The sequence below is a fragment of the Balaenoptera ricei genome, chromosome 5 (assembly GCF_028023285.1).
Source record: "Balaenoptera ricei isolate mBalRic1 chromosome 5, mBalRic1.hap2, whole genome shotgun sequence".
Taxonomy (NCBI): domain Eukaryota; kingdom Metazoa; phylum Chordata; class Mammalia; order Artiodactyla; family Balaenopteridae; genus Balaenoptera; species Balaenoptera ricei.
Genome location: NC_082643.1, coordinates 53,035,797 through 53,059,482, shown reverse-complemented (window position 1 = coordinate 53,059,482; position 23,686 = coordinate 53,035,797). Strand labels below are relative to the sequence as shown.

Sequence of the window (23,686 nt, the reverse complement as noted above, 5' to 3'; positions counted from 1 at the left end):
CACTAAGTACTCTGGGACGGGAAAAGATGAGTGAATATAGGCCCCACTTATCAGGAACTTGCTGATTTGATTTGGGATGTCTTAATCATTCTCTTAGCCTGAATGCAATATAGAGGGATTCCTATGGCAGTTCGTACTTTTAGATGAGCAGGAAAATAAACAATGTATGATTTTTCTGGCAAGACAGCTTATGCTAACACTAATTCTTATCCTTTTGCTAAAAGATTATAGTTTCAGTTACTGTGATAAATCTTAATGTCTGTCCACTGTTACCACAAAATCATATAAATTGAAGTGCACATCTGTTAAACAGAGAGAGAAAAAAAATTACACTTGGGGAAAATAATACCTCCTGTCTTCCCCCAGAACAAGCCAAAGATAGTGGTGTGTCCTTGGTTCTTTCTGACTGGGCTTCAATGTCTGCACCATTGTCCAGCAATATTTCCACAACACCAACATGACCAGCTGTAGCAGCCAAGATAAGCGGAGTAAAACCTGGAGTAAAATAAAGATCTTCTTAGCTAAGCAAAGAAACAGTGCTGTTTTCCATCAAAATAGGGCTACAAGTAGTATTTCGTCACAGAACACAAATAATTCAGAAGAAAAGTTAACAAAAGTAGGCCTTACCTTTCTTGTCTCTGTGCTCAATACTAGCTCCTCTCTCTAGCAATGTCTGTACCAGTTCCTCATGACCACCAGCACAGGCAAGCGTTAGCGCCGTGTCATGATTACTCTCAGTCTGTAAAAAATTGTTGATTAGCTCATTAGACAATTAAAAATGTTAACATCAATTACATAATATGTACATATACCAAATACACACACACACACACACACACACACACACACACACACACATATACCATTCTACTATATCAAACATTTGGATAGTAAGTTTCTTTTTTTTTTTCCACTAATGGTCAACTTGTGATTTTTTTAAAGACTACAAATAATATTTGAACTTTATGGGCAATTCTTAAAGCAAGCAAGAAGAAAAAAAAGTATGATTTTCAACATATGCTATTTTCAACTACATGCTTTAAGAAATACTACTGTGGACTCACTTTCCCTTCTACCCATAAATGGAGTAGCATAGACAAGATTTATCTTCCTATCCCAAATGACAAAAAAAGACAAACTATTTGAAATGATGTTAGTTAGACAGGCAACACATGACAGTGATCACTGAGGACAGAAATGATTAACTTATTGTATTGCCTGGAGAGTTTCCAGGCTAAAGTGCAGGAAGAGGGTACCCAAACAGAGCCTGGCATTCTCCCTGAGTTGAAAAGAGAGTTTGGAGAAGTGAAGGTGGCTAGAATTCATGGGGTAGACTACTGGAGAGGAAGGCACTACATACAGAGAGTACTCCAGAGATCTGCAGAGGGCTCCCCTTGAGTCTTCAGCTGAGTTCTGATCAACACACGTGCATAAGAAAAATTACTGGAGGCCAGGGAAAGACTACCAGAAGGGACTGAACAACACCTAGAGCTTACACAGAACTGGGAATAGTTTGGTTCCCACAGCCAGAGCAGAAAGACCCTCAAAACACACAGAATATTAAGAAAAATCCTCAGCCATTAGGCCAAATTAGCTACTCTGGACCCATCTAACAAAGCTGAAAAACAAGTCTTGAAATGAAAAAATTATTTCCAAGTAACTTAACTGCATTCGAGGAACAAAGCCCCTAAAAATTTAAAGGAACAAAAAAATATAATATACAATGTATTTTGAAAGACAAACACAATTATAATTGAGACATGACACTGTTTAAATACAGTTTACTTCTGACTTACGCCAGTGATAGTGACCAATAATAGATTTAACCAGTGGTCACACTCTATCATAGTTTAAATACTTATTTAGTGAACTAAGTCCTCATGCTTTTAGTACTCTAAGCTTGTGCTATACAAAAAAGGTAACTACTAGCTACATGTGGCTATTAGTACCTGAAATATGGCTAGTGTGACTGAGGAACTAAATTTTAAATTTTATTTACTTTTAATTAATTTAAATTTAAAATGTGATACTCGATTTGGTTATTGGAAACCTTTCCTGTATGTCTAGAGCAAATTGAGTAATGAAATCTACTTTTTAGCCATACATTTAATCAAATCTAAATGTAAAACAAGTATTTCCAATGAAGTCCAAGTTGAGATATATTTTAAATAGGGTGGCAAACCATCTGGATTTGCCCAGGATGGAAGGGATTACTGGGATGAGAGACTTTTGGTGCTAGAGTCAGGAAAGTCCTGGGAAAACCAGGATGATCTGACCACTCTAACCTGTAAGTATAACATACACACTGAATTTTGAAGACTTTTAGTATGAAATAAAAATGAAAAACACCTTAGTAACTTTTTAGTTTTGATTACATGTTTAAACAATATTATGGATATATTAGGTTAAATAAAATATTCTTTAAATTAATTCCTATTTCTTTTTGCTTTTTATTAAAATAAATTTATTTATTTATTATGGCTGCGTTGGGTCTTCATTGCTGTGCGCGGGATTTCTCTAGTTGCGGTGAGCAGGGGCTACTCTTCGTTGCTGTGCGCGGGCTTCTCATTGCGGTGGCTTCTCTTGTTGCAGAGCATGGGCTCTGGGCACGCGGGCTTCAGCAGTTGTGGTGCATCGGCTCAGTAGTTGTGACTCGCGGGCTCTAGAGCACAGGCTCAGTTGTTGTGGCACACGGGCTTCGATGATCCACGGCATGTGGGATATTCCTGGACCAGGGGTCGAACCTGTGTCTCCTGCATTGGCAGGCGGATTCTTAACCACTGGGCCACCAGGGAGGTCCCTCTTTTTGCTTTTTTTAATGTGGCTACCAGAAAACATAAAATTATATGAGTCTTGCATTATTTTTTTATTGCATAGCTCTGTCTAAGCCATCTTCCCACTTTTACATATTCACCTCTATTACAGCATTTATCACCAATCTTCCTTATGTTAATATTACTTATGTGTCTATCACCCTCAGGGGTCTATAAATTCCTGGAAGGTAATGAACATGTCTTATTTATGTTTGCATTCTCTACCTATTAGTGATGTCTTGCCTAGGAAACAATAAATGATAGTTAAGTTGAATGAATGACAGTAGCTGTAAGGGTCATAGAATAAAAGACTATCACTAATAAAACAAAGGATTACATATATGAAATATATATTTACTGTGTTATATAATATTATATTTATTTCAGGTTTATAGGGAAGGAATTATTACGTCTGATTTCAGAGAAAAGGAGACAAAGGTCAGAGAAATAACCTTCCGATGGTCACACATGCTAACAACTGGTAAAGACTGCTGTAAAAAAAACACAAGAGGATCATGGATAACAAAATGCTGTTTACCCTCTTACATCAGAGAGCAGCCCTAAGGCACAGCTGACTGAGGTGAACAGAATGCTAAGTCCATCTGTATTATGTGTGCTCTATGTTAGCGTATAGACAATCAGTAGAAGAGTAATCTTTATGATGAAGAGTCAACTTTATGATGAAGTTCATGAGGTTTCTAGAAGCCTTCTAGGGGTTAAAGAGTAATTTAGGAAACTGGTGCCAATCGTAATAGAGAATGAAGAGACAAACAAAACTTGTAAAAGGTAAGCATGGAAAATTTTAGAGGATCAGTAAAATTTGGGTTTTTTTCCACATTATAAAACATCAATTCAGTTGGCATTTATTAAGCACCTTTTATATTCAAAGTACTCTGCTAGATACTCTAGGGCTGACAAAGTTAAGTAAATATAGTCTCTGCTCACTAGGAGTTTACAGGTTACTTGTACAGAGCAAATTTAGGTTGAAGCTAAGAGAGAAATAGGAACAATGTGAGAGTTGAAGGAAAAGATATTTAAAGCTGAAGAAGAGGGGGAGGTTAGTCAAATTCCCTGGGCAACTTGAAAGAAGGTAACTTCACTATATTTCTGCATTAAGGTGAAATTAAAGCAACTAATATTTTACAACAATCTTTTTAAAACAATAATGAAAGAATTTAAAGATTCTGAAGTGAGACTTTCACCACCCTCCGCCCAAATACATACTACACATTCCCAAAATGGTAAGAAATATCCTGATTTGCAATATATCAAGAAACAATTTAACTGAAGTAGGAGTTTGGGTTAAAATTAACTACTGATAAGATACAGGTAGTTTTGAATTAAAGAAAACAGGTGTTTTGAATATTTCTAATCAAGGAAATGAAATGTAGGTGATGACTTTCTAGAAGGCAAAGTAACACTAAAGTTATGTTATTATACAGGTTACCAAGTCACATTCTTGGTCATATATCTAAGAGAAACCTGGAAAGGAAAAAGATGCCCAGAGCTTTGTTAAGAGCTTTCCAGGTTTATATTCTAAAGAAAATTTCCATTTAGCTCACAATATCATAAAGTATATCATTCTGTATCATAACATGTTATGATGATTCAGGCTTATAAAAAATGATAAAATTATATTCAATGTAAATTAATATTCTGTAAATTACCAGTATGACTATTCAATTTTACAAGATAAAAAAAACAAGCAAGAATCATAAGACAAATGCAATATTAAAGGAAAAGGCAACTTTTAATGAGCTAGAATATAAGTGAAAAAAACATATCTGAACTATAAAAAAGGAAGTATATATATTAATTTCATCTGAAGTAACTAAATAAATTACTTTGAAAACTATTAGGATTTAAAGGGCTGAATATTTTTAGACCTCCGTAGTCCCAAATATCTCATCCTCTAACCATGTTAGGGGTCATATATAAGATTAAAAAGGATGGCACTTTAGGGCATTCAATAAATGAGAAAAATCAGTAAGATAGTAAATAACCTATTTAAAACACTTCATATAAACAAGTAGAATGCATGCATTTTAAAGTAGAATGCTTTAATGGCAGAGTATTTCATATTACTATTATGAGTTAAATGAGTTTTTTCCTGGTCTCCTTAATTTCTCATTAAATCGTGGTGAAACTGTTTTCCACGTTGCAAAAACAGAAGAAGAGAGAAATACCAATGATATTTATACCATTAAAGGTAAAACATAATTTTACATACTCTACAATTTCAGTCTTGATATGTAGGTTACATTTAACATCTACCTTCTTTAAAAGATAATGGAGGGCTTCCCTGGTGGCGCAGTGGTTGAGAATCCACCTGCCAATGCAGGGGACCCGGGTTCGAGCCCTGGTCTGGGAAGATCCCACATGCCGCGGAGCAACTGGGCCCATGAGCCACAACTACTGAGCCTGCGCGTCTGGAGCCTGTGCTCCGCAACAAGAGAGGCCGCGACAGTGAGAGACCCACGCACCGCGATGAAGAGTGGCCCCCGCTTGCCGCAACTAGAGAAAGCCCTCGCACAGAAACGAAGACCCAACACAGCCAAAAATAAATAGATAAATAAATAAATTTAAAAAAGAAAAGACGACTACTATCTTTAAAAAAAAAAAAAAAGATAATGGATACATGTTAATTATTAAAAACAGGAAAAAAAGGCAAAATTACATGAGGAGGTATTTATTTTTCTCATTTTTGAGATGTGCTAGAATAAGCTACTCCAAGTTCAAGGAAAGCCTTTAGAAATTTGAGAATAAAATGTCAAGCAGTTCAGAACTGGAACACAAGTTCAGTTCATGCCAGAACACAGGTTTTAGAACCTATGAACAGAACAACTAATTCTTTCTCACTTTTTGTGGCTAGTAGAGTTAATAAAAAGTTCACACTATAAAATACAGAAAATATTTAATTAATTCAGGGGATTCAACTCTAACCTTCAACCAGATTTATTGTTTCATATAAAACCACAGTTCTTAAAAATCTATATGTGATTCCTAATTTCCATATCTAGAGTACCCAGGTATAAGTTTTATTACACCACTCAAGCAAAATAAAAATAGAGATTAGAGCTATGTTATCAGAATGTATAGTAAAACAGTCCCAAATAATTACTTCAAACTATCATTTATTGATGTTTCCTAAAATAAATTTTGGTAACAGCACAGTGTGTAGTATTAATCTTAAAAGTTTTGATAGTATCCAGACAAACTTAATTCAATAAAACCATTACATGAGAGGTGGAGAGCCTGTGGCACACAAACCAAGGGTGATTCCTAGTTACAGAACATAAGATTTGAGGAATGTTATAAAGAATGCAAACTCTTACCGTTAGCATTCTTTAAGGGCCAGAAATTACACATATGATTCCAGCTAATCCTTGTTTAAAATATTAGTTCCCTACTGTAATGATCAACTAAAGGATCATTTTTCAAGAATCATTAGCATTATAAAAAAGAGACTTACACACTGAGGCATTAAAAAAATCACAATTCTTTTGTTCTTCCTTAAGTGAAGATTTGCGGTAAATATGTCGTATGGCCAAGGAAATATGCTAAACAGATGTAAAGATTAAACACACATGACCCTCTGCTATCTAGGCAGACCCATTTTCTAGATTTTAGACCCAGAGTCTTTTTTTCGTTTGTTTGAAAGCTGGCTCCACTAAAAATTGGCTGTTGAGCAAGGCCTCTTTCCTTACCTGTAAAATGGTAATAGTAACAGTACCTACTTCATGGGATTGTTACAGAGATTAATTTAAAGAAGTAAGTATCTGTAAAGAGTTAAGAATGTACATGTTAAGTTTTGTTAACTAAACAAATGAAAGATCCAATTATTAGAGGATTTTTAATCTTTCAAAATAGAGGAAGAATATTAGTATTAACTTTTTCATCATATCACCTGTCTGTAATGGCACAGTATTGTCACACATAAACCAAAATATCCATTACGTAAAATCTCATGGAATTTGTATTGAGAATCTAGAAAAAACTTCAGGTGAATTAAGCATAAAAGAATCTTTGTATTTATCACTTTAAGTACCTTCTTGGTATCATAAAAACTAGTAAGTTAAAAAAACTAACACTAAAGGTTAAAGAAAAAATGGTGAACAATTATTTCCAAATGATTATTTTGTATTATGTGTTCCAAAACAGGAAATTTCTAATTTCTAACTATGCAATTATGGTAAACTCCATGAAAAGTATTGTAACTCATATTAGGCTAACCCAACTGAAAAGCCTCAATGTAAAGACCGGATAAAGAAGCAGATTTTTAAGGAGCCACAGTCAAATCTTTTTACATAAGTATGTCTACTACATTTAAAATGTACATCATTTTTTCAAATTTACTTTTTAAAAGTATTTATATGTAACTTCTCAGAAATTAATTTATGGTTGGTGGAGTGGTATAGTCAGGTAAAATTTCATTATCACGATAATCTCAAATTCAATAAAATCATGATCATACTTGATGGAACCTTTTCTGTAGCTGATTGATTGATTGATTTAATTTTGGCTGCACCGTGCAGCATGCGGGATCTTAGTTCCCCAACCAGGGATCGAACCTGCCCCACTGCAGTGAAAGTGCAGAGTCTTAACCACTGGACCACCAGGGAAGTCCCTGTGGCTGTTTTATTTCAAAGCACTAAAAAAAAAAAAAAAGAAAGAAACCCTTTATATTTTGGTGAAGTTTTACTTTTGCTTATGGATCAATTCTTGATCCCACAAAATTAGAAAATATACTTCTGGTTAAAACATTAACAGACTCAGAGCAAAACAGATTAGAGGAAAATAATGCAAATTCAATAAAAAGTTCAATCCAATTCTATAATGCTATCAATATGAAATGTAAACTATTGTGGTTCACCAAATGAATGTCTAATTTTTTTTATGAGACTAAAAATGAAGCTCTATAGTATGGTATTTGGAAGGGTGCCTTTGAAGTCAAACCAACCTAAGTTTGACTCCCAGCCCCACCATTTCTTAGTTAAATGAAGTGATCGTAAGCCAAATGCTTACATTAATCTCTGCTTAATCTCTCTCTTAGCCTAGGTTTCTTCATCAGGAAAATGGGTGTTTAAGAGTAGCTACCTTATACGTGTACTCTGAAGATTGAATAAAGTTATTCCTTAAAAAAAGCCCCTAACTATTTTAGGTGCTCAAAAAAAAGTTAGCTCATATAAAATAAGGGAAGCAAGTAAGAACAGAAATGAAATTCCTTTTTCATAGTATTACCAAGAAACATCTTAATGAAAAGGAGGCTTTATTTCAATAGCTTAATAGTACAGGCCCTTAAGGATGCAATAATGCAAACACATACACACACATGCACACACACACACACTCTCTCTCTCTCCCCCCATCCCCCCTCCCTAAAATTGATGCTTATAAAGAAGTGATCATTTATAAAACTGCAAGTTTTATAATGTACACCATCACCCTCACACTAGTCTCTCCATCAGGCATTCATCAAAACACAAAACTAAATAAACTGCAAACATTTCTCAGTCCTGAAGAAAGCCATATACCCTTACCTCATTCAACAGTCTTCTAAGCTAGGCTGCTTGGCATTTCTTCAGGACAAAACACAAGCTACCTTCTCTTTTCCAACCTCACTTTGCTCTGACATTTCATGGTAAACGAATTCTTTTAAAAAACTTTTTTTTTAAACTTAACAGTGTTACAGAAACAGACACATAGACTTACTACATATTTCAGTCAGCAAGATCAGAATTTTCAAAGACAATATAAATGCAACTGAGTATATATGCTATATAAATGGAATCCAATATGAATTTTAAAACACATCTTCTAATTTAAGTTTAGAAGAAAATACATAATCTTAAATAAGTTCTTTCTTTACACATCCCTTTTGAAACTAAAGTTTAAGAAAAAAAGATTACTTGATGACATCAGAAACCAGATCTTCACAATAATTATCAGTAGTAATCTGTATTTGGCATTTTATTTCTTTAAATGTGGATTCTAATTTATAACTGTGGTTCAGGTCTTTGCCCAGAGACAAAGCAGTCTAAGATGATTTAAATAACTGATTAATGTTTCTAATGATGATATAATTCCAGTTAAAAACTATCACTCCTGAGTTTGGAGCTTACCTGTGCATCAATATCAATGGCAGGGTAGATAGGAAGCATGGCTGAAGGAGAGATGATAGGACTTGGAGTTGGAGTCTGAGGTTGGGAAATGGAAGCAGCGATACTGTGGGTAGGAGTGTTTGACATTGCAGATGCTCTTCCACTGACTGCTGTTGAACAAAATAACTGTACTTAATGAGGATGAAACGTTGTTAGGTAACAGCAAGAAACAGTTGTCAGAAAATATTTAAATATCTTTAAAAACAAAATATCTACAGGTAGACTGCCATAGCACTAATAACTGATTTTCCTGGTTATTTCTGACACTGGACAACAGACCAAAATTTAAATATATATTGAGAGTAACTCATTTGCTAAACAATAAACCATATGAAAAACAAATGCCCCTCTTTCGGTATGTAATCACAAAACCTTAATTCAAAATAACCCTGAAAACAAAAATATTTTTATGAATTAAAATTAAATATATATGCAAATGGTTACCCATTATATCTTCTTAATCAGAAAAGGAATAAAAGTTAAAATAGTCAAGTTCAGAAGGAGAAAATGTGTCTTTTACCTGCCAATTTCACACCTTATTTTCTAGAACTAATGAAAGTAATATCACTGTTTGGGGACATTCGCTATTGAATATTTAAAATACTTCCTATTCTTTTATTAACTGCAGACAGGGGGTGGCCCTCAGTATGACAGCATATATATATAAAAATTTGATCCTCACACAGAAACAGTTTCTCACATACAGAATTATTCTGAAGGGCATAAAATGCTCACCAATCAATCTAGCAATCACACTGACTTAGGAGGACAAAATTAAAACATTAGGGTAGAAATAAATGCATGCAATCAGCCTTCAAATATAGATTACTGTTAGTTCTTCTAAGTATAATTTTGCCATGATATTATTTTCACCAAAATAAGCAAATTAAGAAGGGGCTAATTAGGTCAGTACTTGAGATGGGAGAATTCCAAAGGTGGTAGCAGTTGAGGGTACTTTATTCCCTCATCAACTCACTTCTGGAGTTGACATGTGAACATCAATCCTTTTTCCCCCTTATTAAAAATGCTATAGCACTAGAGTCTGGGCATTAATCTTTGAATGATCAACAGTAGTGTGGATGTATGTTACCAACGTAGTTATCAACTACATCAGACAGAAAACAATCATGATTCACAACTGGATCTGAAACCAGGCAAAAGAGGTTATGCTCCTACCAAGAACAAAACTGAAATAGACCTTATCATAACAATTATAAACACAATTGTCAATTAAGAAATCTATTTTACATGAAATCCTTAGTTCAGGCACAAACATACACTATACATTATAGCAACACACATTCTATAATTATACATTTTTAAGTCCACTTAAAAGCCAAAGGAAGAACAAAGGAGGAAACAAAACAAAACAAAACAAAACAAAACACACTATTTGAATCCTTAGGGATCCAGATCAATAGAAAAGGGCATGTATTCAACACTAGTATGTTAATCATCTAATGATCTTGATATTGTTACTCCACATTGATAGTTTTGTATGTTAAGAAAAAGAGCAAGACAATTCAAATTTACACATTCTAGATATAAATTTCAAAACCATATAAAATCTGTGGCTCTTAAAATGGGTTCCATATTCTCCTCTGATTAGACTGATTTTCACAAATGAAAATGCTAAACACAAAATTAGCTTAAACGGAATGAACACCAATCTGTCCGAAAAACTGAATTTTATTTCATGATACTGAACAAAAAAATCTAAGCTTTATTGTTAAATGACTAAATTATAGTTTACATTTCAATTTGAATAAGTTCTTTTAAAGAACATTATTAGTTTTCTTATTTTTGGTCAAACTGGTTGTTCTTATCACCTCTTCTAGAAGGAGATAGGAAAAATCAATTCCCTCATTTAATTCCCTTGGGGTACCTATGAAATTGGTTTACTAAAACTAAATAGCTGCCTGTCACTCATCCATTCTCTACAATTAAAAGTAGCAATTGTAAATATGTAGGTACCTGAAGGAACCATGGTACAGACCAGATCTTTACATGTGGAACTTCATTTTAGGGTTAGATTTCAGAGAGGGAAAACCAGATGCTCAAAGAAGTTTTAACATCCGGTAAGGAAAGAGGGAACTTGACAGCACAGCAAAGGCAAGTTGTTAAGACTGGTTAAATAGGGAACTGATTTTGCTTTGGCTAGTACAGAAAACAAGGAAGATAGAAGATTCTGACCAGCCAAGTACTAGAGAAAAAAAGACTGAATCTTATAAAAGCAGTCTAATAAATGGGGACTAAGGAATAAAGAACAGAGATTATGCTGAAGGAGAGAAACAAGACTGAGCCTAATGAAGTTGTAAGATATTAAAAAACCCAAAGAAAGAAATGGAAATGGTCATTAGTCAACTGAAATAACAAGTACTACCATAGAAGAAGTTAAAAGGCTGTGGAAGTGAGTGTATATGTGTATGTTTGTGCACGTACACATGCATGATGCAGGAATGGGTTGCAGGGAGGTAGTTGGATGTTTTTAATCCTGTTCTTTCTTCTGGCCATCTCTCCTCTCCCCATATAAATGAGAATAAACAGGTAAAGTATTTTTATAATATGACAAGTATCTGTCATATTTCCTAAACAGTTATAAGCTTTAAAAAATAATTTTATATGAAAACACCTGGAACACATAGGGAGAATTTAATTGTTTTTGTTTGGTAAACAAATCAACAGAAAAACTACTTTACAAACCTCCGATAATTCTGATCAGCATAAAAATTATACAACTGGCAAATCATTATTGATAACTATGCCCAAGAACATCAGGTAAATTCTGATAGCATATCAAAATTTTTTAAATATTCATTGGTATGGAATGTCCATTCTTCATTTAACTGAATAAGTAACACTTAATTCTACACATTCTTTGGTAGTTCAATTGACATAATATAAAGAACACCATTATGATCTAGATTAATGGCCATGAAAGTAATATCAAATTTGGCATTTGGAGCTACTGTGCTTCAATTTTCATAAGATATCTACTGTTTTTAAAATTACATTCCCAATTATTATAACCCACTAATGGTGATTAGTAGTAACTTTCAAATCTATAGGAAAAATGTATACTTCTTAATATAAGAAGTTTTATAGTTCTTACTAACAATTAATAGCATTTTTTCCGATGTAGTTACTGTACCCTCTAAGATTAGCAGAGACTTTCATTCCACATACTATTGTTGAGGTGATACTAAAAGAGGACTGGGAAACTTTAGAGCAATTTCTAAGTACAAAATCTGTCTCATTAGCTGGTTTCTTAGTTTCTGAATGTTAGCTAAATATCTCAACACTATACAATTTCATTTTCTTTTATTCTTTTAAAAGATTAAAGTTAAATTATGTATAATCTCATCATAATATATAATGCTACTTAAACATAGTTTCAAAATAAGAGAAAATTCAATCAACCTTTAAGTATAGACCAAAGAATTAAAAGGGGGGAAGAGAGCAGATGAAAATTATCAAAATTCACCTATTTACTCCCTTTGTTTTCCCCTGTTCCTTCTTTTTCTGGTTTTTTTTTTCTTTACTTTTTTTTTAAATGAAGAAAATTATTCTTTTCAGTACAGTATTCTTATGGCTTATAATCCTGTAAAATCTCATTCTACTACTTTGTTACAGAGCTCACAAAAACTAAGTTCCCAAAACTAGAACCATCAAAACAACCCCTAAAATATTTCTTTTTGCCAATGAAACTAATTAAAATGGAAAAAATTTCTCTGCCTACCCATTTAAAGATATATCATTTATGATACTATCAGGGGACCACACCTTCTCATAATACAATTAGAAAGAAACTACACATTAACATTCACAGGGGATAAATCACTGACATACAGTATAATCAAACCTTATTTGGTTTGGTACTTTATTATTGTTGTAAAAGTATTTACGTTTTTTGTTTTTTTTAAATATCCATCAGGTTTGAAGTCTGATCCATTACAATATAAAGTATTTCTGTTCACAAATAAGCCTTCGGATATATCCTACTAGTTTTGCACTTCAACTTCTATCAATTTCCCGGTTTATTGGTGTGAATACAGAAGCAAAAAAGCCAAAATTCTATCAGTATTCTGAACTTAAAGGGAAAAAAACAAAAACAAAACAAAACAAAAAATCAAACATCAAACCTGACTACTGAAAACCCTAGATTCCCAGCCTACCCACCTAAGTCAGAAAGTTTCAGCCACTTGCATTGAATGAGCTAATCTTTAATTTGACCTGTATCCATCTGAGAACGTCTGAGATTGAACTAATATTTCTAAAGATATACATGGTTCAAGAGTCCAGAAATAGTTCTCAAGTTGGGTAATGGCAAAAAATTCTGGCACACTCTTACTCGCCTTAAGCAAATCATATTTGATACCTGCTCATAACAATATAACCCACCTGCCATGATGTCATCCAGCGTGTCATTGAGGGTCTGAGCAGGGCTGGCTACCATTAACCCTTGTTGTGTTTCTGTCAGAATTCCTTGCCCCAGCCCTGCCAACTGTGCTTGGCCCAGTACTGGCTGTCCAACTATCACTCCTTGCAGTTCTGTAAGATTTGCGATGGACCCTGGAGGCAAGGGACCTGCCGCCAGAGGCAAAGCTTGAGGCATGGCCAGAGGCTGGACTGGTGCAAAACCCATCTGAGCAGCAGTTTGCTGGGGTTCATCTTTAAGCAAAACGGGATCCACTTGCTGTAACCGTGCATAGTCTCCCTCGGAAAGCTGTTCTCCAACCCCAACAGGAGTTAGCAGTCCCAGATGTTGGCAAGACTGTTGCTGCTGCTGCTGAAGTTGAATTCTTTGAGCTTTAACCTCTAGATACTGCTTTTTTAGCTGCTGCTGAGTTTTCAGTTGTAATTCTCGTTCTACTTTCTGTAGTTCCTCCAAAATCTTTTGTTTCTTCTGAATTTGTTCCTCCCTTGTTTTGTTCAGCTCCTCGATCTTCTCCTTGGTAAGTTGGTCAGCATGAGCCAGTTCCAAGGACTGCAGCTGTGCATTCTTTTCTATGGCTTCTTTTATCCTCTGTTCCAGTTCTGTTAACTTTCCCTGAGCCTCTTCTACAATGCTCTCTGGAGACTGATTGGTGATGTAACCCTGTACATCCTGGCTGTTTGCTGGCAAATGGCTGCTGGACTTTTGTTTAGAAGCAGCTGTGTGAAAAAGAAACCCCCTCAGAAGTGCACATGAATGGCATCCTCATTACAGAGTTACTGTTGGGAGGTTTAGTGCCAACAGTTATGCACCAAGTTATTATATCCATAGAAGGTGAAAATGCACTGTTAAGGAGTTAAAAACAAATCCACCTTCTTTATCATATATATAAAATGTATGTATTTTATGTGCATAGAGTAATCTTTGGGAAATTAATTTCAGAATTTTAAAAATATCACATGGTTAAAATTAGACAATAGAGGGATGCAGGTTTGTGATATCTAAGTGGTACAATTAAAGTAAAATCTAAGGCTATGTGTAGATAGATACCTCATCTGGTCATAAAGATGTAAAAACTTATCATAAGAACAGAAAAATAATGCTAAATTATTAAGATGTAGGGAAAACGTAAACCTCTAAGTCAAGATTTTTCTACATTTAATAGTCTGTGCCTTTTAAACACACACACATACACACAAAGAGTACTCAAACCACTGAGAAGTACCAGGAAATTAAAATCCAACTAAAATATATGTCTTTGTTGGGGCCTACAATCTTCAAGACTGATAAAGGTTAAGATAGAAATTCACATATTCACAAAGCTACCTGGCCAGTAGAGAACTGGGATTCAGTTTCCCTGGAAGAAAAGATGCTGAACTATGACATCCACTGTATCTTCTGACAGCCAGGTGAATAAACATATCTGGCTATCGGTATAGCAATCATTTGCTTGCTATACCTACTGAAAAAGGTGCCAAGGCTCTAGATTGGTAGTGGTGATTGAAAAGAACTGGTGGAAATACTTAGTATGCTTGTTGGTAAAATAATATAGGTAGCCAAAAACCAAAAAATTAAAAAGACATTGGTTCCTCAGGTAAAACTTTCTAAAAGGAAAAACTGATTCAAACTGGTAGCTGTAATCTTTTGGGACATAACTTATGAACATGCATGATGTAACTTCCACAAATCAAATATGGACCTCAGAGTTCTAGAGCAACAAACAACCATATCTGAAGTAACTTTGAATTCTTGGTTGAGAAAAGGTATTCCAGATATAAAATCTACATTAAAACCAGTTATTGTAAAATAAAATTTAATTTTGATCTAGCTTATTAATCTTATGCCTCATATCACTACAGAAATTTTAGTAATTTACAAAAATGTCACCCAATTATACGCAGCCTAACATTTTAACATGAATAGAAATGACTAGTTATTAGAGGAAATCATGGATAATCAGAATTGCATCAAAGATGAGCATCTGAATTTCTACTGCTAATACTTCTGATTCCAGCACAAATTAGTGTTCTTAACTATGTTCTCTCCCAATAACATGGTTTTTTCATTGTTAAAAAAAAAATCTTCAATTATGCCGACCTAGTAAAATTCATTTTTTGTGGAATAATAGTTTTAAATGGCTAGTTTTTGGTTTTTTTTGCAATCTTATCATTTTTACTTGGACAACTTGTAAGTCTTTAGAAGTATAACTGACCTTTATTCCTGATGGGAAGAGTAGTGGCAACATTGGCAGGTGGTTTGTCAGGCTCCTGAGGTGGGACAACCATGGGCAGTGCTTGAACCGGTACACGAGGAGCCTAAGACAAATGAAACTGATTATATATCTGCTTTTCCTACACCTTCCGTTATATAATTTGCTTTAAATGAAGAATAAGTTACAAAGATCCATTCAAAATATTTTTTCATATGACAATCTCAGGTGACATATTTACTTAAAATGTGCTGGTATCAAATTATTTTCCATGACTTTTTTTTTCGGCCATGCCGCACAGCTTGCGGGATGGGATCTTAGTTCCCCGACCAAGGATTGAACCCAGGACCCAGCAGTGAAAGCGCTGAGTCCCAACCACTGGACACCAGGGAATTCCCTCCATGACATTTTTTTAATGAACTTTGAAATCAAAAGATTATTCTGGCCACAGTAAGAAAGCAAAGCAAAATCATATCAATCTAGAATCTGAATATTACACTAGATGTTCATTAACCATATCAAGTATGTTATCTATAAAAAGAACTACATATTATAACAAAAAACAATCTAGTTTAATCTTGAACTATGACCAAAAAAGGGAAAAAGATGATATAACATAAAATGCTTTAGTTTAGAAGCTTACCCTATTTAAATCGTGGGATGGGGGCGTTAACTGAGTGACATCTGGTGGAGGGGCTGAAAGCAAGTTATTAGGATAGTCCAAAAGATAGCAAACAACACTTGTATGACCACCTTTTGCCGCTTCTATCAACATAGTCGAGCCATCCTAAAAGAGTGAATACGGAAGGGGAAAAATTTTTTTTTAAAGTTAATTTACAGAAACATAAGGAAGATATAGCCAACAGGCCCCAGACACATTAAAGTTTTAGGTTTAGTAAAGAACACTTTCCTCTAAAGACAGAAGAAAATGAACACATTTAGAATGCCAATACAAGTGGAACTTATAGATAATAATTTGTTATGCTCAAGAGTGAAGATTAATTCACAATGCTACCTGAAACATTTGAGTTACATACTTTTAAACGGTGAGTAGGATCTGCTCCATGAGCCAAAAGTAGTTCCACCACTGCCAGATGACCCCCTGCACAAGCCAGGGACAGTACAGTATGGTCATTGTTAGCTGTGGTTCTATTCACATTTGCTCCTAAAACAGACAAGGCATGAAAAATCATGTTAATAGAGTGTTGTTTCTTAAATTATGGTAAACTTCAAAATCGAAGAGTAGAGAGAACAGTATACTGAAGCCCCACATACCCATTACCCAGCTTCAATGATTATAAACATGGCCAATCTCATTTCACGTATACCCACATCCATTCTCCTCTCCCATCTTGAATTATTCTAAAACAAATCCCAGACAAACATGATATAATTTCATCCATAAATGTTTCAGTATGTACCATTAAAAGATAATGATAAAAGTATATATTATTCCTAATATAATCACTTTTAAAAAAGTAAAATATAAAATTTTATCTACATTTTAGTATCTTCAGTGGGAAAGATGACTAAAAACCAATAAAAAATAAACCACACTGCCCTCTATGGGCCAAATATGGAAGGAATTAACAAAAAATAGTAAGTAATAGTAGTATAATCTTTTTTCATTGGGAAATATCTGAGAATGAAAACAGGTACATTTTCCCCTTAATATGAATTCATCCCTGATTTGGAGCACTGTGCTATGCATGTGGGAAATGGAAGTAAAATACCAGGAAGAAACTGGAATCAGATTCATTAAAATTAACCAAAGAAGAGAGAAGATGATAACTGAAAATAATTTCATTCTTGAGAATACTATGTCTTATTTATAAACGTATAACACAAGGAAGTGTTCAAATTGCCTAAAATAATTTGACCAGTAAGTTATTTCTGATTTATTTTCTCTACCTACAAATGATTTCAAACTTTAGTATTTTTGGTAAGAAGGAAATGGCATATGTTGCCTTTTTAATTGTATATGGTCTACACAGTCTCACTTTTACTAATGTTGAATCAAAAATAAAATCTTTAATCTCCTATACTTAAGAATATAATGAAATCTCTAATCTTCTATACTTAAGTTCATGAAAAACTTTCAACTTGAACTTATACAGTGAATACCTAAAAAGTAATTTAAAGGAAGTAATAATATGCTACTTTTGTTATTAAGGATTTTGGTATTCAAAGTAGAATAAATGACCATGAATGAAAATGCATTTTTGGCATATTTGTTCCATTTCAATTTTGATTTTTTTTGGGGGTGCTATATTTATGACCACCTCTCTATATTTTACAAAGAAGGAAACTTAGGCCCAAGGAAATATAACGAAGAAAAGTGACTTGCCCTCAAATTAATCAGTGGCAGAAACAACATAAAAATCCAGGTTTCAAGATATATTATTACATGAACAGAAAAGACTTCAAGGTATCTAAACCCTCAAAGTTTTTTACATAGAGAAATTTTTCTGTATTGAAATGTTTTTTAACAAGGGTGGTATTCGGTATCAGAACTCTTCACAGTTTGGAATGGTTCTATGTGTTGCAGGATGTTTATCAACTACCCACTCACAAAAATCTCAGTAGCATCCCTCTACCACATGACACCTCCAAAATGTCCTTTACCTGTAAATCTCTTAATACCCAAGGGCAGGGGATAGATACGTGTGGAAAAAAATTACTGCCTTACACAAACCTACCTTTACTAATTAGGAACTGAACGGTACAAACATGACCAGCTCTTGCAGCTTTCATTAAAGGAGTTCTTCCACCTTCAGATTCATGCTCCTGTTTAAAAAACACAGACTTACTTGATATTTAATTTCTAATGAACAATTATTCTTTTTCATGAAAATCAAAAGGAAGAGAACTGAACAAATTTCAGAATCTAAATATATTAAATAACATGCTTTGAAGTAAATCAAGGAATACATTCTTTAATTTAAACAATCTCAAATTAGAAACATGTTCTATGGAAATATAGATAAATTAAGAACTGGGGTTATATTCATTTGATTGTTACACCCTCATCTAAATCCATCTGGGTAATTTTTCCTTCTCTCTACAAAAAGGACTGTGGAACTTGAACAATGAATGGCACTCTAGCACAGCCCTCTCCAAACAATCAACATTATCAACATTATCCTAATCCACTACAAGTGATTTTCTTTTCATAAGTTTGTATCCTACGTGTATGAATTTCTCTAAGTATATCACTCTCTGCCTTTACAGACTTCCCATTATCTCTATTTTACCGTACATAAAAATAACAAGGCTAGTGATATTTAATACCATCAATTATAAGATATTACTAGAGATTTCTGGCTTTCAAAAGGATGGAGAACCAGTTGCATTTTTGCAATTCAGAATATCAGCATAGGAAAAATTTTCAGATCTTACGGTATAAAGGTTTGAGAAAAAAACACCTTTTATAAAGCATTTTATATGTCAATATTTTTTACACTTACATCTGATGATTTTTCTCTTAAGTCATACACTAAGTTGTTTTAATTGCAATTCACTAAGCAAGATTACATTGCTGTATGTTTCACAGTCACTGTAGTAAACACTGGAAATTTAGTTCCTAAGCTGAAGAAGCTCAAAACCTAGTAAGAGGAATATGCGCATGACTAGCTAGAATATAATGTGCGTCATAAGTTCTCCAAGAGTTGTACCAACACAGACAGAGCTGAAGGAGGCCACAATAGTAATCTAATTTAACCCTCTCCTTTCATAAATGAGGAAAGAGAAGTTAAGTAAATTTTAAGTTAAGAAACCAGTTAATTGAGGAGCCTGTTTCTGCCTGCATGTGAGGTTCTGTCATAAACTATGAACTTCTACAGGAAAACACATTTACTTATTAATCTCAGCCCCATGAACACACGGGTGCTTATGTTTTAACTAAAACCTACCTTTCTTACTCCCTCACAGGCTAAACTGGAAGAATGACTATTTTCCCCCCACACAATTGCTTTATTCTTCCCTACCTCTCAGGCTGTACTCATACTATTTCTTCCAACTGGAGTATCTCTTTTGTAACAAGAGCACAGTATCTACCTTTCTAAACCTTACCCAGCCCCAAACATAACATCTCAGATGACGTCTTCACCTCTTCTGAGCTTTTTTACTGTCTGTCCTTTCCCTATGACATCTCTTTGTAATCTACCTTAAAATGACCTCAGTAGGGACTTCCCTGGTGGCGTAGTGGTTAAGAATCCGCCTGCCAATGCAGGCGACACGGGTTCGAGCCCTGGTCTGGGCAGATCCCCAATGCCGTGGAGCAACTAAGCCCATGCGCCACAACTACTGAGCCTGAGTGCCACAACTACTGAAGCCCATGCACCTAGAGCCCATGCTCCACAACAAGAGAAGCCACCACAACTAGAGAAAGCCCGTGCACAGCAACGAAGACCCAACATGGCCCTAAATAAATAAATAAATAAATAAATAAATATTTTTAAAAATGACCTCAGTATTTCATCCTTCTCACTAAATAAAAAGTTATTTGAGGGAAACATATTATTTACTGAATACTTATCTTTTTAACTCCTTTATTTAATAATGCTTTGAATGGTATAGGTACAATTTATTTCCTAAACGACAGTGAAATGCCACCTCTAAGCCATAGTTGCCTTTTTATGACAAATCAGAAAAGCTTCTAAAAATAGCTAAGTACTTAAGAGAAAATTTGTATTAATTATTACGATTAATTATTAACATATCAAACACAAAATTTCCCTTTTTTGTAGGGGAAAAGGGGTAGTAGACTGGATAGTCCTGCTAACAAGGAAAATAAGAATGGACACCAAACAGCATAGGAAAAAAATATGACTAAATGAGATAAAAGAATGGCAAAAAGGCCAACATAAAATTAGAAGTAAAGAAATACCTTTTGTCTATAATCTCCTTTCAATTAATTTCTTGTCCTAGCTTTAAATATTAAGATTTAGAAAGTGACATAGCTTACCAGATCTGCTCCTGCCTGAAGTAAGACATCTGCTACATCGGTATGACCATTTTCACAGGCGTATGTTAGTGCTGTATCCCCTGTTGCTGTTGTTGCATGAACATTAGCTCCTGCAGTAGTGTTAGATACACAGCCTTAATAAAAGAATCATAAGACACAAATGTGGATACTGAAATTTCTTCTAGATAAGCCATATCTCCTCAAATTAGACAAAACAGCCTTATCCATTTCTAGAAATAGAGAATATTGTCAGCATCTTTAAAAGCAAAAAAGAAAAAAAATTAGAAATAGATTACTGCTTAAAATTAAAACTGCAGATATTTCAAACAGCAATAAGGTAAATTATTTATTCAGAATACACTAAAAAATTTATCACATTATTTTTCTATACACATTCAGTGCATCATACATCAAAAAAAAGCTATTTGCATTGTAATATTTTTACTTAAATAAATCATGTAAAAAAACTCCCAAATGCAAAAATGCCTACCTGCAGCTAATAAGTATTTAACTAACTCCAAATGACCCTCTTGAGCAGCTTCCATTAAAGGGGTAGAACACCCTAGTTCTATATCAGCTCCTGCCTTAATTAGAAAGTCTGCCACTTCCAGAAAGCCTCCACAGCAAGCCAAAGTCAAGGCAGTTTCTTGAGTTTCTTCTGTCTGTGCATTGATATTTGCTCCTAAAATAAAGATTCTAATTATTTAAAGAAAGTCATTAACTTATTCCAGAGATAAGCAAAACATGATTATTTCCTAGTAAACTATACTTCAAAAATGAACATTTATATTAATTTACTAAATGATGAAGTACCTCTCCCCTATTCTAGGAGGCAGTTAAAAATAAAGAAAACTATCAAAACCACATCCACCAGTCCATATTTGATGTACACTGCTGGAATAAGATTTATTCAGCCAGAAGGTACAAGTCATGTGATTTAAGGCCTGAGAAAATAAACCACATTCCCTCGTTATAAAGATTCAAAATAATGATGATAAAGATGTTGATGAAAATGATAATAGATAATATTTAATATGCTGTTATTTGTCAGGCACTATTTAAAGCATTTTACATATTTTTGTTAGCTCCATTTTTACAGCTATGGAAATTGAGATTAACTAACTTGCCCAAGGTCACAACAACATTATCATCATCACTACTACCACCATCACCACAGTTAACACTTAACAGGCACTATATGACAAACAGTGTTCGAAAAGCTTTATACACATCTATAAACTCTTACAACAACCCTACAGACAACAAAATTGAGGCACAGAAGGTTAGAAACTTGCCTAAAGTTACAAAATCGGCAAGCAGTGGATTTGTGATTCGAACCTAAGAAGTCTGCTCCGAAAACTACGCTTTTAAAATTCTAGTCAATATTACCTCTCAGTAAAAGGTTTTTAAAACATGTGCCATTCCTCTTAAATTTGTACAAACAAAACCTTTACTACTAAAAGAGATATAAAACCAGGCTACCAATATGGATAGAGATGTGAGATTACTTCTAAACTTAAGGTATCTTAATACAGTCAAGTAACTGTTTCACTTTCCCCAAAAGAGAGGCCCACTGTGTACTGAGCTCCTTGACAGATTCTTATACATGCATTCTTGCATTCTCATCAAGTTAGCCCTTATGGCAAGATTTCCCATAGTGTACTTTATGAAACACTAGAAACATCAAATATTTATTAATAGGTATTCTGCCCTAAGAGGCATTCTCTCAATATATTAGCTGCAGAAATGCTGAATCTCATACATGCCCCCACATAACCTACAACCCTATCCCACCCTCACTTCTCTCTATTTTTATTCATACAGCACAAAATGGCTCTGAAAGCTCTTAAATACTAAAGAAGTCCATCTGATTTTATTTAGTACAGTATGAGAGCTGTTTTCAAAGAAAATATTTCATCTTTAATTTTTGTGATAGCAACTCATTACAAATCTACTAGAAAAATGAAATAAATTCAATTTTATAAAATCATAATCTTACATTTTACACATTTATGCGTTAGTGTCTTGATTGGTATTGGTTACCTTGGCCTAAAAGTAATGCCACCATTTCTTCATGTCCTTCACGAGCAGCTTCCATCAATGGTGTATAACCTTCATCATTGACCTCTTCCAGGCTAGCTCCTCTTTCAATAAGTAAAGCCGCAAGTTCCACATGCCCACCACATGCAGCCAAAGTCAATGGTGATTCAAATGAATCAGCAGGCATGTTCACTTGGGCACCACTGTCAAGAAGTAACCTAGCTACTTCAACGTGGCCATCCTGATTACAATGCAATTAAAAAAACTGAATCAGTACCATTAAAAAATCTTTAAAAATACTTCTCAATTGCTATACAATGAAGTTTGCTGATCTCAATTCAAATAAGAATTAATAAATCTACATTTAACAGGTGAGTAAGCAAGCATTAATTAAGACATATCTACAGTTTACTCTAGTAGTAAATAGCAATTGAGGATATAAAATATGTAGAAAAATACCTTCAGTCAAAAAGCTTATTAACCGTCAGAAAAAAAAAAACCAGTAAGCACATAAAATAAGAGATTACTGTGAGATAACATCAACACTGCATAGTATAAGCTTAAATGCTAAAAGGATAAAGTTTAGAAAGGGAAAGTAGGATTTTCATAGAAACCTTAAGGATAAGCAAAGTTTTGGCTAGGTAGAAAAAGAAAAATCCAATACTTTTTAGAGGAGTGGGGGAATTGAGCATGATGTGTTAGGGAAAAGGGAACACAATATGTACATGGTAATTCCTTTGTTGTTCGACAATCAAATGGCAGTGAAAATTAAGAAAAGGAAAAAGAAGTTCTCTCTTAATATCTTCCGTCTTCTTTACCGGTCTCCCTTTCTCAGTTTCCCTAAATATTGGCAACCCCAAGGCTCACTTTTCCATTCCTTCTTCCTTTGATACAATTTTTCCTTCTGTATTACCTCACAGACATTTCAACTTCTTTTGAACATGTCATGCCCATTTTTGCCTTGGTACTTGCCATATTACACAACTTTAAAGTCTTATCACTGTGGTTACTTTGCTGTTCCTTTAGCTCAGAATTTTCTCCCTCCATAAGGAGTCAACTCCT

General features: G+C 34.2%; 1 protein-coding gene across 8 annotated transcripts in view; it reads right to left on the bottom strand.

Annotated features, from left to right (window-relative positions):
- ANKRD17 (ankyrin repeat domain 17) overlaps nt 1-23,686 on the bottom strand; it is a 164,390-nt gene that overhangs the window by 49,004 nt on the left and 91,700 nt on the right. For 2 of the 8 annotated variants that reach the window (XM_059922851.1, XM_059922855.1), the window contains exons 8-18: nt 22,628-22,865; nt 21,075-21,266; nt 20,585-20,718; nt 18,318-18,405; nt 16,656-16,783; nt 16,262-16,405; nt 15,622-15,724; nt 13,376-14,128; nt 8,936-9,084; nt 628-739; nt 350-495 (exon numbers count right to left, since the gene is read on the bottom strand). In XM_059922851.1, coding sequence (XP_059778834.1) covers nt 350-495; nt 628-739; nt 8,936-9,084; nt 13,376-14,128; nt 15,622-15,724; nt 16,262-16,405; nt 16,656-16,783; nt 18,318-18,405; nt 20,585-20,718; nt 21,075-21,266; nt 22,628-22,865 — 2,187 coding nt within the window. The remainder of the gene's footprint in view (nt 1-349; nt 496-627; nt 740-8,935; nt 9,085-13,375; nt 14,129-15,621; nt 15,725-16,261; nt 16,406-16,655; nt 16,784-18,317; nt 18,406-20,584; nt 20,719-21,074; nt 21,267-22,627; nt 22,866-23,686) is intronic. The other 6 variants (XM_059922852.1, XM_059922853.1, XM_059922854.1 and 3 more) reach the window with 6 other exon arrangements.